Source organism: Bacillus rossius, chromosome 1 (assembly GCF_032445375.1).
Source record: "Bacillus rossius redtenbacheri isolate Brsri chromosome 1, Brsri_v3, whole genome shotgun sequence".
Lineage (NCBI taxonomy): Eukaryota > Metazoa > Arthropoda > Insecta > Phasmatodea > Bacillidae > Bacillus > Bacillus rossius.
Genome location: NC_086330.1, coordinates 236,961,777 through 236,977,631, shown reverse-complemented (window position 1 = coordinate 236,977,631; position 15,855 = coordinate 236,961,777). Strand labels below are relative to the sequence as shown.

General features: G+C 36.8%; 1 protein-coding gene across 6 annotated transcripts in view; it reads right to left on the bottom strand.

Annotated features, from left to right (window-relative positions):
• The window catches only part of LOC134527383 (putative ATP-dependent RNA helicase TDRD12), a 393,271-nt gene that overhangs the window by 240,326 nt on the left and 137,090 nt on the right, over window positions 1-15,855 (bottom strand). For all 6 annotated transcript variants that reach the window (XM_063360027.1, XM_063360029.1, XM_063360028.1 and 3 more), the window contains 2 exons: window positions 11,313-11,578; window positions 3,872-4,111 (listed from right to left, as the gene is read on the bottom strand). In XM_063360027.1, coding sequence (XP_063216097.1) covers window positions 3,872-4,111; window positions 11,313-11,578 — 506 coding nt within the window. The remainder of the gene's footprint in view (window positions 1-3,871; window positions 4,112-11,312; window positions 11,579-15,855) is intronic.

Sequence of the window (15,855 nt, the reverse complement as noted above, 5' to 3'; positions counted from 1 at the left end):
GCATAGGCCATTCGAGTGGAAGAGAGATAGATGCGGCGCAAGCGTACAATGAGCATAACGGGACACAGCGTAATGGAACAATGTGCATAACGGGACACTTTTTCGTGCGTGCAGCCGGCGTTCATCGATTTATTAGGCGTTGTCACGTCAAAAAAGGCAGCCAATTCAATGTTATGTATTATAGGCCCATGGTGAAATGGTTTTGCTTAAGTCTTTGAGAAAATAATATTAAAAATCTTGAACTAAACTCAAAAAATTGACTTTCTAATAATCTACATGGTTTTAGACTAATACTAACTCACTAGCTTTAATCAATCCTATAATAATTGTATTCTCAAGTAATAGCACGTTCCCTTGCTACTTTGATTTAACAAAGGCCTTTGACAGAGTAAATCATCACATATTACTCAAAAAATCTGCTAACATTGGTTTAAGTGATAAATACTTAAAATGGTTTTCATGTTATTTGAAAGAAAGAAGTTTCTATAACCTTAATTCTGATTTACATCTAAGTTCTAGCTCAGAGTTCCTCAAGAAAGTAACCTATCACCTCTCTTATTTAATATATTTATTTATGATATAATTAAAGTGCTAAACCACACCAGTGGCATTTTATTTGCTGATGACTTAAAAATATACAGAATAATTACATCCTTACGTGACTATCACATATTTCAAAGTGATGTAACTGCTTTTATAGACTGGCGTAATTCAATCTTGGTTAAATTCAAATGTAGATAAAGTATTACCATATCTTACTCTAGAAAAATTCATCCCATTAACTTTGAAGATAAACTGGAAAGTGAAAGAATTGTAAAATCATGGTATGTCAAAGATTAGGGTACACTTGATTCCAAACTATTTTTTTTTTACGTGACAACGTCTAATAAATCGATGAACACTGGCTGCACGCACAAAAAATTGTCCCACAACGGATGTCCCACTACGGATGTCCCACTACGGATGTGTCCTATTTACGCATGCGTGGCATCTCTCTGGTATGTTGTGGACGGTACAGAGAACTCGGCCGGCACGTGGTGGCGTACTGCTCAGGTTTCACCCCGCCATGCTGCAGGGATAGGCGGGTCGCGCCGGTTGGATCACGCCTGCGCATGTCGCCACACACGGCTTGGGGCAGACGACAACACAGCGGGGTTCAAGGTTATTGTTGTGCACCACGCCACGGGAGTATATTCGCAAGGAAATGGCGTTCTTACAAGTACGTATTATTTTAATTAATAGTGTAAATCAGTATATTTAAACAGTGTTGTATGAGTATTGTTTTAGCTGTGTAACTGAATATTTATTGCTGGTATGATACTTTTCATGCTTTAGTTTGACATTGGTATTTGTCATGAGTTATTATTTGAACAACTAAATCACACACCGTATTATAGTTATGAGACAATGAGCGTGTAAATATTTCGAGTTCAACAGAGAATATGCTAGTTAAAAGAAATTCAAACAAATATTGTGCGTGGAATATTATTAATTTATAACATCTGAAACAATATTTTCTAATATGGCCTCGTAGCTATGCGGTTAGCATCACTGACTGCCAATACACAAGATGATGGTTCGAATCCCGGCCGAAGCAAAAATTTTTTTTGTACTTGTAAAAATAAATACGAAGCCCCAGACACTTCAAAAGTAATAAATATATTTGAATTAATGAATGTAAGTAAAAGTAAATTTATTAATTAAATTGTAGATTTCATTTCACTCCTTTGTATCCATACAAAATAGTGATAATTCAATAAAAATTATTCAATTTTTTCCATAAAAGTATGCAGAGGTAGATTTTATCATACAAAAGATAGAAAAATTTTTAAAAAATTTCCTCCTCAAAGAATATAATATTTTTAATGCCTAAATGGTTTGGTTGCAAAAACCTATTACGGCTCAGTCTCAGGCAGAATATGATAATTCATTTTATTCTGGATCAATCATTTCATCAATGTTTTGTTATCATATCTACAAGAGAAAAAAAAGTCTTGGCTATTTATTGGAGAAAAAATGGTTTCGTTTGCTGAAACGTTTATAAAACTGAGATTTCCCTGTGGTGTGCAGTTTATTACGATTGAGTTGGAGAATCGAATATGTTTTGGTTTTCATATTTTAAAGTGTTTATTATTTATTAAGTTTACATAATTATAGCATTTCAATCTCAGTGTAATAAATAATTGCCAGTAGTTACAGTTAGAAAAAAAGAGAACACACATTATTTTTAAATTAATCAGTTATTTTTAATTATTCTGTGCTTAATATTCATAATCGGATTCATATCTCAAATATTGCCAGGGATTCGAATCAGATTCAAACCGAACTGAAAATCACGGATTCGCACATCCCTATTTATTTTATATTCTAATATTACATATTTATGTGTTTATCATTATCATGTTATCCTCTGTAAATAATATGTATTTGTCTGTACTTGTCTTTGATGTTTTTTGTCCTGTAGTGATTTTCCATTTCTGTTGTAGTCAGCTTGTATTAATTGCCTACCTGCATGTATAGCCCTATACACATATTTCAGTGTTCTGCAAAGTTACAGCTTTGTTCCATCACATCAGTGTCAGATTAAGAAAAGTGTAGAACCTGTTACCACTCACCACCTCAGGCTAGCTCAAAATTAGGTGACGAGTGAACATACAGGTTCGTAGAAGGTCACGAATTAATTTATACGCAATGTTCGATGTATTACCTTTTGTTTTTTATTTATGTAAAAATTACAATATATTCCATACAACAGAAGACAAAAAAAAATTAAACTGTACATCTAGAAAAAATAAAACACGGAGCCATCGGCTGACCACGGCCTGCTCGGCCCGGTATTCGAACAATGATTAACTTTACAGCCTTCCTTCCCTTTGTGCAGGCAGTGTCCTGGGCTCGCTGACGTAATTTTCAGCCAATCAGAGCGCATGGCAACAGGAACTTCCACAAAATTCTTATTTCTGTTCCCACGATGCAGCAATTTTCTCTCTCACACACACTCCTGTGACAGTGACTCAAACGCCTAGCGTGTGAAACAAAGCCTCGTTCGTGGAAATAACAAAGGAGAATTACGTCAGCATGCCTTCCCACACAAAGAAGCCAGCAAAAAAAAAAAAATTACTTCAAAAATAAATTTATGCATTTTAAAAATAAAAACAATAAACCCGGTGAATTACGTTCACAATTACTTCCGAAAGGAAAAAAATTTACATCTAACCTGAAATAGGACAAAAAATTTTAACAAATTATTATTTATGGATTGTATGGGGAAGGCTGTAATCTGGGTTGTTACAAACCGAAGAATGCCAGACTACAGAGCGCTGACCATACTAACAATAACTAACATTCTCCTCAAAATAAACATACCTAGTTACAAGATGCAGTGCACACTTGCATTACAAAATTACCAAAATTTGCTATGCTGAAATGTAACCAAATTGGAAAATAAATTATCTAAATTTACTATTTAAGTTTGAAATTGAATAGTTACCCTGAATATGTATACAACCCACAAATTCACAATGTTTAAAAAAAAAAATCCAGTTTTCACCTGAATGCCAACTTTATAACAAACATTAAAATTTCTTATGTAGGAAATTGGGCTTTGTACAATAGTTACATTGTTACCTGTTACCAATCAATCACTATTCTATTAAAAACATAGTTTTTAACATTTTGTGGGTTAAATCTCTCAATAGGGTAACTATTAAATTGTAAAACTTGAATCAGGAAGATTTTTTTAGCTTGCTGTTTTTAAGAAGTCTCAAAATAAACTGCTTGCAAGTAAAAATGTACATAAGAGAGCTGATAAAAATAATACAGCTGCTTGTTAGGCCAAGATAAAACAAGAGTTTGAGTTAGAAGAACTAACCTTCTGTTTCCATCAAAATGACCAAACATTTCCATTTTCTTCAGGTGATCCAGAATTCTTTCATCTTCATCAGCTTTCAAATCTTTAGTTGAAGAATCAACATTAGATTCAGCTTTGTTGCTAATACTAGGGTCAGGGTCAGCATTTATGAGAACACTGGTTTCACCCTTGATGCCAGTGTTGGTGTCAACATTCATGTTACCAGAAGATGAAGCTTTGTCTGTCCTTCCATTATCTTTACTGTAAATACACACAGATGATGTGTTGAGGGTAGTCAAGTTAAAAAATAATACTCTTAAATATATTTTACTTACTAGTAAACTTACTAGTACACACTTTACAGAGTGTATCTAAAATACACACAAAAACTTGTGGTAAATATGAAGGACATGTATGGGAGGCAGAAATATTAACGCTCATAGGTCTGGAAATGTTTCCGTTTACCATTTGAGCAGTTACTCTGTACGATGAGATAGGTTGGAGTATGTGGAACGCCATACCAGTAAGGTGCATAATTAACTGCTGTTTTGCAATCAAGTCTCTGATGAACACACATCAGTTTACTCCGTTTGGTGCCTCTAGGATGCCGACTGGTATGATACAATGGAGCGTGCACTAGTGAGCTTATGGAGTTCATGCACAATACCACAGTACACAACACATCCAGTTACTGCACACATGCCAACATGGTGTTCTAAATACCAGGAATCCAGCGTATCTCACTGTACACAGTAACTGCTCAAGCACTTCCAGAACTAAGTTTATTGACCAAAACACCGAATTTTATTTTCATGGGACTTTTCTCAAGCATTTTGGGATTTTCTTGAGTTTTCATCCTCCTGCAATTATTCTCTATTGAGGTTGTCTTGATTTTAAGGTGGCATTTCATTTCAGGTCATTTAATCAGTGTCACCATTGACATTTAACATCAGAGAGCTGAAATCAGTAGTTTGAAATATTAAAAACTTTGATTAAATTCTTGGATATATGGTACTGAAGAATCAACTAATTGCAATGTTAGGATTTTCTACAACTGAAGTTCAGAAAGAAATTTATAAACAAAATATACATCAATTGAGCTCTACGCTTTACTCAAACAAATCACAAAACTCTTCATTGCCTGAGCTTTCTGGATTTTAAAATAGTTATTGCATAGCATTTCACAGTCTGGGCTACTTCTGTGCTATAGACAATCCTCACTAATACTCTCCCTTAAAAGTAACTGCCTTAAGAATTAACTATTCTAAGTGCTGAATCTTCTTTTTGGTATAGGTATTATTTTTATTTGTATTTCTACTGATATTATATTGAGCCTTGTCTAACAAGGTATTTTACTGCTACATTACCTTTTATATTCTGTTGTGTTAATAAATACATTTACATAAAATGAATGAATAATGTATAGATTATGTAACAAGGTTTATGCACATTGGCCAGAACATACAGAAAAGCCATAAACTTGATATTGAAGAAAATTATAATTCCCCTGGTACATTGAGAGGTTCTAATCTGGCACATTCGGGACCACTGCCACACCTTAAACACAGTTTTCCCAGATTATCAAAAGACAATATAGTTTTAACAGGAATACCAAAGAAAAATTAATGTACAGTAAATAGTACAGTATTTAACAAGTTTTAATAAGCTACATATCTATAGAAAGCAAAATATAAAATGAACACTAGTCTTCTTCATAAAATCATTAAGCATCTGCACCAGTGAAATGTGTTTTGTGTAACCCACTGGAAAACAGAAAACATGCACTGAAAGTAAAACTGACAGAGCAAACTCTGAGCCAATAAAACAGTAATGCGACCTGTGGCCAATTTCAACAGCCAGAATCTACCCAATAAACCCTGTGTGCGAGCGGTTTGATTGGTGTCAGAGTATAGAAAATGTAGAACAATAGAACGACAGATTAAAGACCATTCACTGTACTTCACTACAAATTAACAGACAGCAGTGTCTTGACCCAAACATTGGATAGTAATCAAGAATGTTTTCCTGTATGCAGGGTGTCTACCAGTTCGAGTAAATTAAATTCCCTGATTTTTCCAGGTTTTCCAGGTCTAAAACTGAATTTTTCCAGGTTTTCTTCTTCTTCTTCTTTCTCTCTCTCTATCTCTCTCTCTCTCTATCTCTCTCTATCTCTCTCTCTCTATCTCACTCTCTCTCTCTCACGCACACACAGCGTTACAGAGTGTCAGTGAGTCGTAATTATTACGACATTCCAAGAAACTGAAAAAACTGCATAACATTACATTGACGGGTTTCAAAGTATTTCAACTTACTTAAATTAGTATAAAAATTACCTTCTTCCAGACGTGGCCAAAGTGACTCAATTGATGGCAAATAAAACATTCTGCTACAAATATTTCACACACTTCCTTTTGCAAAAAAACATTAGTAAAATGAAGCTCCCATCAATTTCACAGTGACTCAACTTTTGCGTCTATTGCACTCATTTCAGAACGAGCCAAATCCAAAATTCAAGCCTTCTTCAACTGCAATGCCTTGATCTCCTCTTCAACTCTTCTTTTTTCTGCCTTCTTGTCTGTAGCTTCCTTTTCTTTTTGTTTTGTTTGCAAGGCTTCCTTACGCCTACAACTAGCATTTCTTACATACTGTAACATGGACTTGGTGATATCAACATGCTCTACACCTCCAGAACATTGAACAAAGTCGTACATCTGTCTTTGTGCGATCAGTATTTCTTCCTGCAAGTTTTCAGTCAGCAGATTATAATTCACTCAAAATCCTCTTTCCAATGATGCATTTCCATGGGAAAGTACCAACACCATTCTCACAAACTTTAGAAGGCCTGTTTTGGTAGCTACTGTATGTGCCTTAAGAATGAGCATCCACAAGTGATCAAGGCGCCCGTCTTCTTGAGAAAAAGACGAGAACAGTGCTGCAGAATCTTGCGAGGAACATACCAACTGATATGATCACTCAATGTTATCAGCTTCTTGTCCTGATAGCTACCTGTTTTGAAGACAACATTCTAAACTGTACTTCACACGCTGTTTCCTCACACCCGAATTTAAAGCCACAGATGGACATAAGCAGGAAATTCCCATGGTAAGATTGTACTTCAGGGGTCTTTTGTCTTGAAGTTTTTTTACCATAACCTTTAGACAAGTCCTATCATTATTCTGTAACAGGAAATACTTTTCTGGTACTTTCTCTTTCTTGATGGCATGGCGTACTGCATAACCCAACTTGATATTGTTAGCAGTCAATAGATTTTCCTGGTTATCTACATCCAATCGAGATACATTGCGTTTCTCCCTAAAGCTCTTCAGTACCTCTGGTTTCAAAAACTTTCCTGCCAAAGCTAATAAAATGTCTACCAGTGAATTATAGAGAAAAGGTGCCATGGGTGCTTCACTTTGGAACATTGTGGGAAACAATTCCAGCTCTGATGCCAAAAAGTGGAAGGATGTCAATTTTACTTCTAGAAGATTATCTTCAAGAGCACTTTTCACTACACTGAAAGAGAGAGATGAAATAGAAACTTCATTAACAAATTTCTTTAGGTGGGGTAACGTTTTCATGGCACGCTCAGCAACTGCAGTATTCCATCTGATTGCACAAAATTTCTTGGGAAAAAGCTCTGATCCAGTTATTCTAATGTAATCTGACCTCCTTGCAGGTACGTGCTTAAACAAATAGTAACTGTGCCTCAAAAAACTAACAACATCCCATTGTGTAGCAGAAATTCCAGTTTTGAAAGCACCATGGACCGTATGAAGCCCACAGCTACCAATTCCTAGAAACGATGGCGAATCTTCACCAAAAGTGTCTGTGATATGTATTTTCAAAGCTAACAAAAATGTCCAGTTTACATTGAGGGCATCCATAGATACTTAAAATTAAAGGCACCTGTCGGTATAATCTGAACGTGGGAAGCACATGCTGCAGTACGTACGTCATTAGGATAACAGACCAGCTTGAACCAGTTTGTATCAAGTGATTTGTTGCCACTTCCGAATCCGATGGTAAATAAAAGAAAATGGACGTGGGAACTGTTCATTATTTGCCATTCAAAAATAAAAATGGGAGGGGATACACGTTATGCTACGTCAATGCAAGCTGATCAATAAACAAAAAATGTATTGCCAACTACAACCTACCAAACAAAAATTCCCTGATTTTTAAAAAAATTCCCTGATTTTTCCCTGATTACAATATTCCCTGATATTTCCAGGTTTTCCAGGTTTTCCAGGTTTTCCAGGGTCAGTAGACATCCTGTGTATGGTATAAATAAAGGGGCTTCACAGAGCTGTTCATCTGTCATTCTTCAGTGGTCAGCCCTGCTACTCTGCTTGTAAGCTTTGAATACTCATCTGAAGTAGTTTATGTCAGTGCGAGCGAAACATGGGCAGAATTTGTAATTGCAGGACTGCATGAAAGACAAAAAAGTTTAGTAAGAATAATGCACATTGTGTTACTAGACAATTTTGGAACTTGTGTCGGAGTCGGTCACATTAAATGGGGTGAAGTTCCGAGTAAGCCTAGCAGCTGGTTGGGATTTCCGTGTCAGATGCATTATTGTTGTGAGTAAACATGGTTCTGGAAGAATGCAACAGGGTACCATTGCCAGATACAAACTGTGTCATCACAAGACACCTAGGAGTACTGGAATAGGCGTCCGTTGTTTGTGCATTCCACAGAGCTGGAAGTGCATTTTGTAAGACGTGAATGAAAATAGGAAGAGGTAGTGGATGATGCTGTGTGAGCTTGAAGAACTCCTGCAGTCAAGCACCTCCAGAATTCACAAATTGAAGGGCTTAGTGCAGTATAGTGACAAGCCACACTTTTATGAAAAGTGAGATTTTATTATTTTAGAGCCAGGGTTGCTGTATCTATCGTGTGTGCAAAAGGTTAGTAAATATCTCAATAGATAGCAGCAGTACCTCAAAATCATCTTAATGCTCAAATGCCATTTTCATGTGTTTCTCTTCTATAACATGATAAGCCACAGTTAAAGATGGCCGACATCAGTAAACACATGCCACAATGTAGCTCAAGAAAACGTGTTTCTGAGGCAAGTTAGGACAGTGACGATGGAAGTAATTGTTCCATTTTTGATGATAGTGATGTGGATGACGAATCTGCAAGTAATTCGTCTGATGCAAGTATTAATTGTAATTTTTGGCTTATCATACTCTTGCTCCCAATGGTATTTACGTACTGTCACATTTAATGATATGCTAAAATATTAATACCATAATGAATACAATTGCAAATTCTATCCATATCACTGGATAATAAGTTTTATTTACATAAGTATGTTGTAAATTATGTTATATTGTCTGGATAATTAATAACCTATATAAATATCCCCGGTGTGAAAAGAAGTGTGGCATATCATTATATTGCTGGTATGTTTACATTAGCACGGCATTATCACACAACAATATTAGTATTTATTATTACATTTTTATATAAAATATAGGAAAGAGTGCTGTTGCTTAGCAGTCTTCAATCGGCAGTTGGCAGTAGCCAATATATTGATTGCAACGAGCAGTCGTCAAGTTATTGATGCAAATGAAAGTTTAAAGGCAAAAATATTATGGTTTAAAAAATCTATGTTGACGAGATGTAAAGACCACTTACCTTACCAAAATAAGAACTGGCCAGTAGTAGCTCTTTGGAATCAACTCATCAAAGAACAACGCCTTAAGGAAATTCATCATTATTTTCTTATAGCTGGACACACACATATGCCATCTGACAGAGATTTTGCTTTAATAGAGAAGTGCCACAGGAAGGTTTCTCAAATATTTTCACCAACAGAATGGCTCGATATAATAAAAAAAGCAAACAGAAAGAGACCCTTGAAAGTGATAAGTATGTCACAAGTTGATTTTGTTTGGATAGTCTTTTTAAAAATATAAGGAAATCTAAGGAAACAAAATGTGGCCAGGTAGTGAAATTTTCTTCCGCGCTTGCATTCAAGTTCACTTCTGAAAAACTAACTAGCTTCTTCATTAAGCAGGCAGTGAATGAACACTACGAAGAGGTGAATTTGTGCAAGGTTGGCAGACCTACAGGAAAAAAACTTCATAATCTGCTGAGGAAATATACATCATCACTGAAGATTAACAAGAAGAAGTTGGATGATATGCGAAGCCTTCTTCCGTTTGTTCCTTCTGTCCACCACAACTTCTATAATGGACTTCAACCTGATAGTGCTACGGATGTTGATGCATATGTGGAACTGTTGACTTAAACTTTATTATGTAAAAAGAATATACTACTGTATTTTAAGTGCTATTTCCACTTACTGCCTATTTGGTATTGCTGTTTGTTCGCGTAATTTAAGTTAAATAAGTCGCACTAATATTATAGTAACTGATCAGACATTTTCCATATGCATCACACAGGGGTGCAACAACTAAATTTCCAAAGGGGGGGCAATATACCTTTTTATAAAGAATCATTTATATGCACCACATGTGTTTATTACATATATAATTTAATAATTAAAGCAAGGCAATAATATGACATGCCTCACATACATGTGGATTATCACAGTATTATTTATCTACATTGAGCAACTTATGAGATGAGCAATAAAGTGATAAGCCACAAATATTTACACAAATGAAAGTTAAAAAAATACTACTGGTCTCAATTTACACCATTGGTGAAAATACAAGTGGCCAATATGCTTTCCAATAATTAAGTTAGATAATCATTAATCCTCACATTAAATAAAGCAATAACAAGAATTATAGAATTTGGTAAAAGTTTAAAATTGCTATATCTCTGTTTGTGCATGATGTGGCTTGTCACTATACTGCACGAAGCCCTTCAATTGTAGTAATTACACAGTTTTTAGCTGAATGTCACTATAGCAACTAATAATTACATTACAAATACTATGCTTCTGTAAGAAATAAATTTTATTTAATTATTAGTGTAATTTTAAAGGGCAATAACACATAAGTAAATTGATAAAAATTCAAGCATTATTGGTAACGTAACTTTTGCATTTCAAGCAGCTTTTTTCAAGGAATGTATATAATTCAGCTTTGTGCAGCTAAGTTACATTTTTATTGAACTTGAGTCATGCAGTTTCTACTAGCCTGTGAATATTATAGACACAGCCATGTGATAAAGCAAATGAGTTCTGTTGTTGAGATATTTACAATTCAATTACTATTGTGCAATGACACTGTTTGTCCTTGTAAAAGCATTACACAAGAACTGTCATATTTATAAACTGAGCAAAATGTATTGTTTCATATTGCCCTAATTCATAGTATTTAATCTTACGCACCTGTGCACGATGTTTATTGTACAACCCCTACATAACAAAAATATAAATGGACTGAATGAAAAACTAAATTAACTCAATAACTAAATTAACGAATCTTTAATATGTGTATAAATATTTTGCAAGTGACTCAAACATCAGTAGTTTATTTACCTTTCTGGTTCATCTTGTCTACATTTCCTGTCTTCATACATAGCACTGGCATTCTTGTCCAGCGCGCCTCTATTGTCACTGGCTGGTCGAAGGCTGATGTTCTGGCGTTGGGAACTGAATGGACTAGAACTCACCAGGAAGTTCTCTTTCTTCATCAACTCTTCCACAGACTCCAGCAATGAGCCACTTTTGTTTGGCGACTGTTTCCATACTTCAAGCAGGGCAGGCTTGGTTGCCACAACTTTTGTTTTGGCTAAGTTTGCAAACTGCAAAGTTCACATTTTCAATCATGATCTGTCACACTTTACCACAGCAAAAGTACAACCTCAGAATAGAATTGTATACAAAAGATGCAACTTAAGTCTCTAAAATAATTAATAATTTAGAAGAATTCCCTAAACACGATACCGAACCTTAAGTAACAAAGTGATGAATTAAAATGTTCATTGACTTTTCTGAATTAATGTACTCATGTCTTCCGCCTCTGTGGGCATTTTTTCCTACAAGATCAGCACACATGAACTTTCCACACCATAATTACCAAATATTTACCCTTTGCGGGAATTTACCGAAGGCATGAGGTTACACAATAAACTCGACCAAATAAATAAATCTATTTTTTTTAATTTCTGTACATATATTTAGCTATATTAATTTATTTATGTATAAAATTCTATAATAAATCTTTGAGGGCAGCTGCTGACTCCCTCCTGGCTGTTGAGAGTAACTCACAGCACCAACCACTGCCGGACGTCCGGCTACCTCCACCTGGCGTATCGCATGCAGAGTGCAAGGACTTTCACCATTTCTTAGCCCGACACCAGAGTAGCCCCAATACACGCAGCAGCCCAAGTCACCCGGTGCATCACTGTGGCATAAGTAGTGGAAACAAGTAAGTTGTAGATTATCTCGTAAGGAGTCTGTCACATCATAGTAAAGTGTATATAATAACAAACAGAGTGCATCATCACCAACCTGAGAGTGAAAATATCCTACATACTAGCAGAGACTGCAAGCCTTGCCCCACCCGTGGACTCTGGACCGTGATGTCAAGTTCCTAGTTTATATCTGATCAAGGCGTTCATGCTATCCTTAGATACTTCATCGTTTCTTGCTCTAAGTGCATCCTCAATTAGACACAGTCAAACACACAGTTCTCAAAAACGCAACTGGAAATTCTTTCTGGGAAGCATCAATGATAAAACTGTCACACAATAAGTATTAATGAATTTTCTGTACATACTTTGGTTTATATCATGGGTTCCAAACCTTTTCAGTCTTGTTACTCCTATGACCTATCAAGGAAACTATGTTACCCCCTTTTAAAATGTAAACTTAAAAAACAACACATGCATACAAATTGTTGTGACTGAGAACAAACTTCATATATTATACATACATTGTTTACATTGTTTGCATGATGTTGATATCCATGACTTTCTTTGTCGGTTGTTTTTTGCCATGGTGATAATATGTTTTTATTCGTATGAATTGTGTACCATTAAAGAGTAAGTAAACTTGAGTTAACTAATTTGGTTCTATATCATTATACCTTGCTTTCACAATAGGTTATGGGCCCAGAAACGTGAAATTATGATATAGACGTAAGAAAACATGGTATTAGATATGGCAGCAGGACAAGCTCATAGCTCATAGCTCATTGCCGACGATCGAAAAGTTGGTCGGACGGGAAAACTATAATACTTGGCAGTTTGCAATGAGAACTTATCTGGAACATGAAGAATTGTGGCAGTGTGTCACAGGTGAAGAAAAGGATGACAAGAAGATTATACGCGCTCGGGAAAAGATTATTTTGTCAATCAGCTCTGTAAATTATGTACATGTTCAAGACACTTGTACAGCAAAGGAGGCATGGGACAAGTTGAAGAATGCTTTTCAGGATTCAGGGTTAACAAGAAGAGTAGGATTTTTAAGGTCTCTAATTACGACTAGGTTAGAAAGCTGTACTTCTGTAGAAGAGTATGTCAATAGTATTATAACTACTGCACACAAACTCAGAGGCATTAATTTTGAGGTTAGTGAAGAGTGGATTGGAACATTATTGTTAGCCGGGTTGCCAGATGATTATAGGCCAATGATAATGGGACTAGAAAGTTCAGGAGCGCCTATTACTGGAGATTCTATTAAGACCAAACTATTGCAAGAAGTCCAAGTAACTGCAAGAAAACCAGGAGTTCCTGAACAAGAGTCTGCCTTCTACAGCTCCAAGGCGAGGAGGGATTTCAACAAGGGTCCCAAGTGTTTTGACTGCAATGGGTATGGCCACATAGCACGTCATTGCCCCCAACGATTTGAACGTGCAAGATATTCAGAGCACAAGGGCACAGAAAATAAAGGCGCCGGTCACCGTGCTTTTCTGAATGTTGTCCTCTCTACAGGAAATGCTGATACTGAGGAATGGTACATTGATTCGGGGGCAACTGCACATATTACAAGAAACTCAGCTGGCTATCAGGCACTCGTGAAGATACAAATGATCAAATCATGATGGCGGATAACAATAGACTGCCAGCTAGAAGCAAAGGAGATGTACACTTGAAGGTATCTGTAGCTGGAAAGGTAGATACTGTTAAGGCAGAGGAAGTTTTGTATGTACCTGATGTTTCAACTAATCTGCTGTCTGTGAGTAGAATTGTCAAGCATGGCCACACTGTGTTGTTCTCTGATAAGGGTTGTTGCATTTATGATACTAACTGGGAGCTGGTGGCTACAGGCTCTTTAGTGAACAATATGTACAAGCTGGACCAATCTGAAGAAAGAGTCAATTGTACCAGATCGGTTTCTGGCAGTGCTCTGTGGCACAGAAGGCTAGGTCATTTGAACCGATGGGGTATGAAACAGTTGCGGGATGGATCCGCGTCGGGGCTGAATTTTTCGAACGTGGACAGTGCTACATGTACTACTTGTGTAAAAGGCAAACAGCAAAGACTCCCATTCAAGCATCAAGGAACAAGGGCACTTGACACATTGCAGTTAGTGCATTCTGACATTTGTGGTCCAATGGAAGAGTTGTCGATTGGAGGTTCCCGCTATTTCTTCACTCTCATAGATGATTACTCTAGAAAGGTATTCGTCTATTTTTTAAAATCTAAAAGTGAAGTCACAGATACATTCAAGGATTTTCGATCCATGATTGAGAGACAAACAAATAAGCAAGTCAAAATATTGCGTACAGACAATGGGGGTGAATATGTCAACAGTGGACTATCGATGATTTTGAAGGAACTTGGAATCCAACATCAGACCACTTGCCCCTACACACCTGAGCAGAACGGTCTAGCAGAGCGACTGAACCGCACTCTTGTGGAGAAGGCACGTTGTTTGCTCATCGAGGCAGGGCTGGATTACTCTTTTTGGGCTGAAGCAGTGAACACAGCGGCTTACTTGCACAATCGTTCCCCTTCCATAGTGTTAGCTGGAAAAACACCAGAGGAGGTCTGGAGTGGGCGCAAGCCAGACTTGCGACATCTGCGAGTTTTTGGGTGCAAAGCCTTTGCACACGTTCCCAAGCAAAGACGTAGACGATTTAGTGAAAGGGGTGAAGAATGCATCTTTGTAGGCTACTGTGAGAACTCCAAAGGATATCGACTTCTCAAACAGGGAACTACAAGAGTTATCAAGAGTCGTGATGTAGTGTTCATTGAGAATGAAGGAGTTCACAGAGTTCACAGTGAGGCTGAAAAGGATGTGTTTAAACCTATTCCAACTGCATCTCTCCAGTTAAAGGAAGACATTCCCATCATGGTACCAGATGATGTTGAAGACAATTCATGCCATGAAACAGATAGTTTGAATGAATTTAAGGGTTTTGAGGCTCAAGAAGGCTTCAGTCAAGTGGGAGACTGTGCAATTGAAGACTATGTATGTAGCGAGGAACGAATTAGTGATGATACACAAGATCAGCGGCTCCGACGTTCTGGTAGAGCCCAGAAACCAAAACAAATGAAAGACTTCATCATGTACAAGGTTAATGTTGACTCTGCTGATCCTCAGACTCTGGAGGAAGCTCTAGCATGCTCTGCGAGAAAACATTGGATTCATGCCATGAAGGAAGAAATTGACTCATTAAGACAGAATAACGCATGGGAAATCGTAAACCTACCAGCTGACAGAAAACCCATCGACTGCAAATGGGTATTCAAAACCAAAAGGAACACAGAAGGAGGAATAGAACGTTATAAGGCCAGGCTGGTTGCAAAGGGTTGTGCTCAAAAAAGAGGAATTGATTATGAAGAGACATTTGCGCCTGTAGTTCGTCACTCGTCAATAAGGATAATTTTAGCATTGGCTGCAAAGTATGACCTAGAGACATTGATCACATGGATGCTGTGACAGCCTTCCTACATGGAGATCTTTCGGAAGATATATATATATGACTCAGCCAAAAGGTTTTGAAGAAGGTGAAGAGAAGGTTTGCAAACTTTCAAAGGCAATATATGGTCTTAAACAAGGTAGTCGAGCATGGAATCAGAAGCTAAATAGAGCTTTGGAAGAGATTGGGCTCTCTCGTTCAATGATAGAT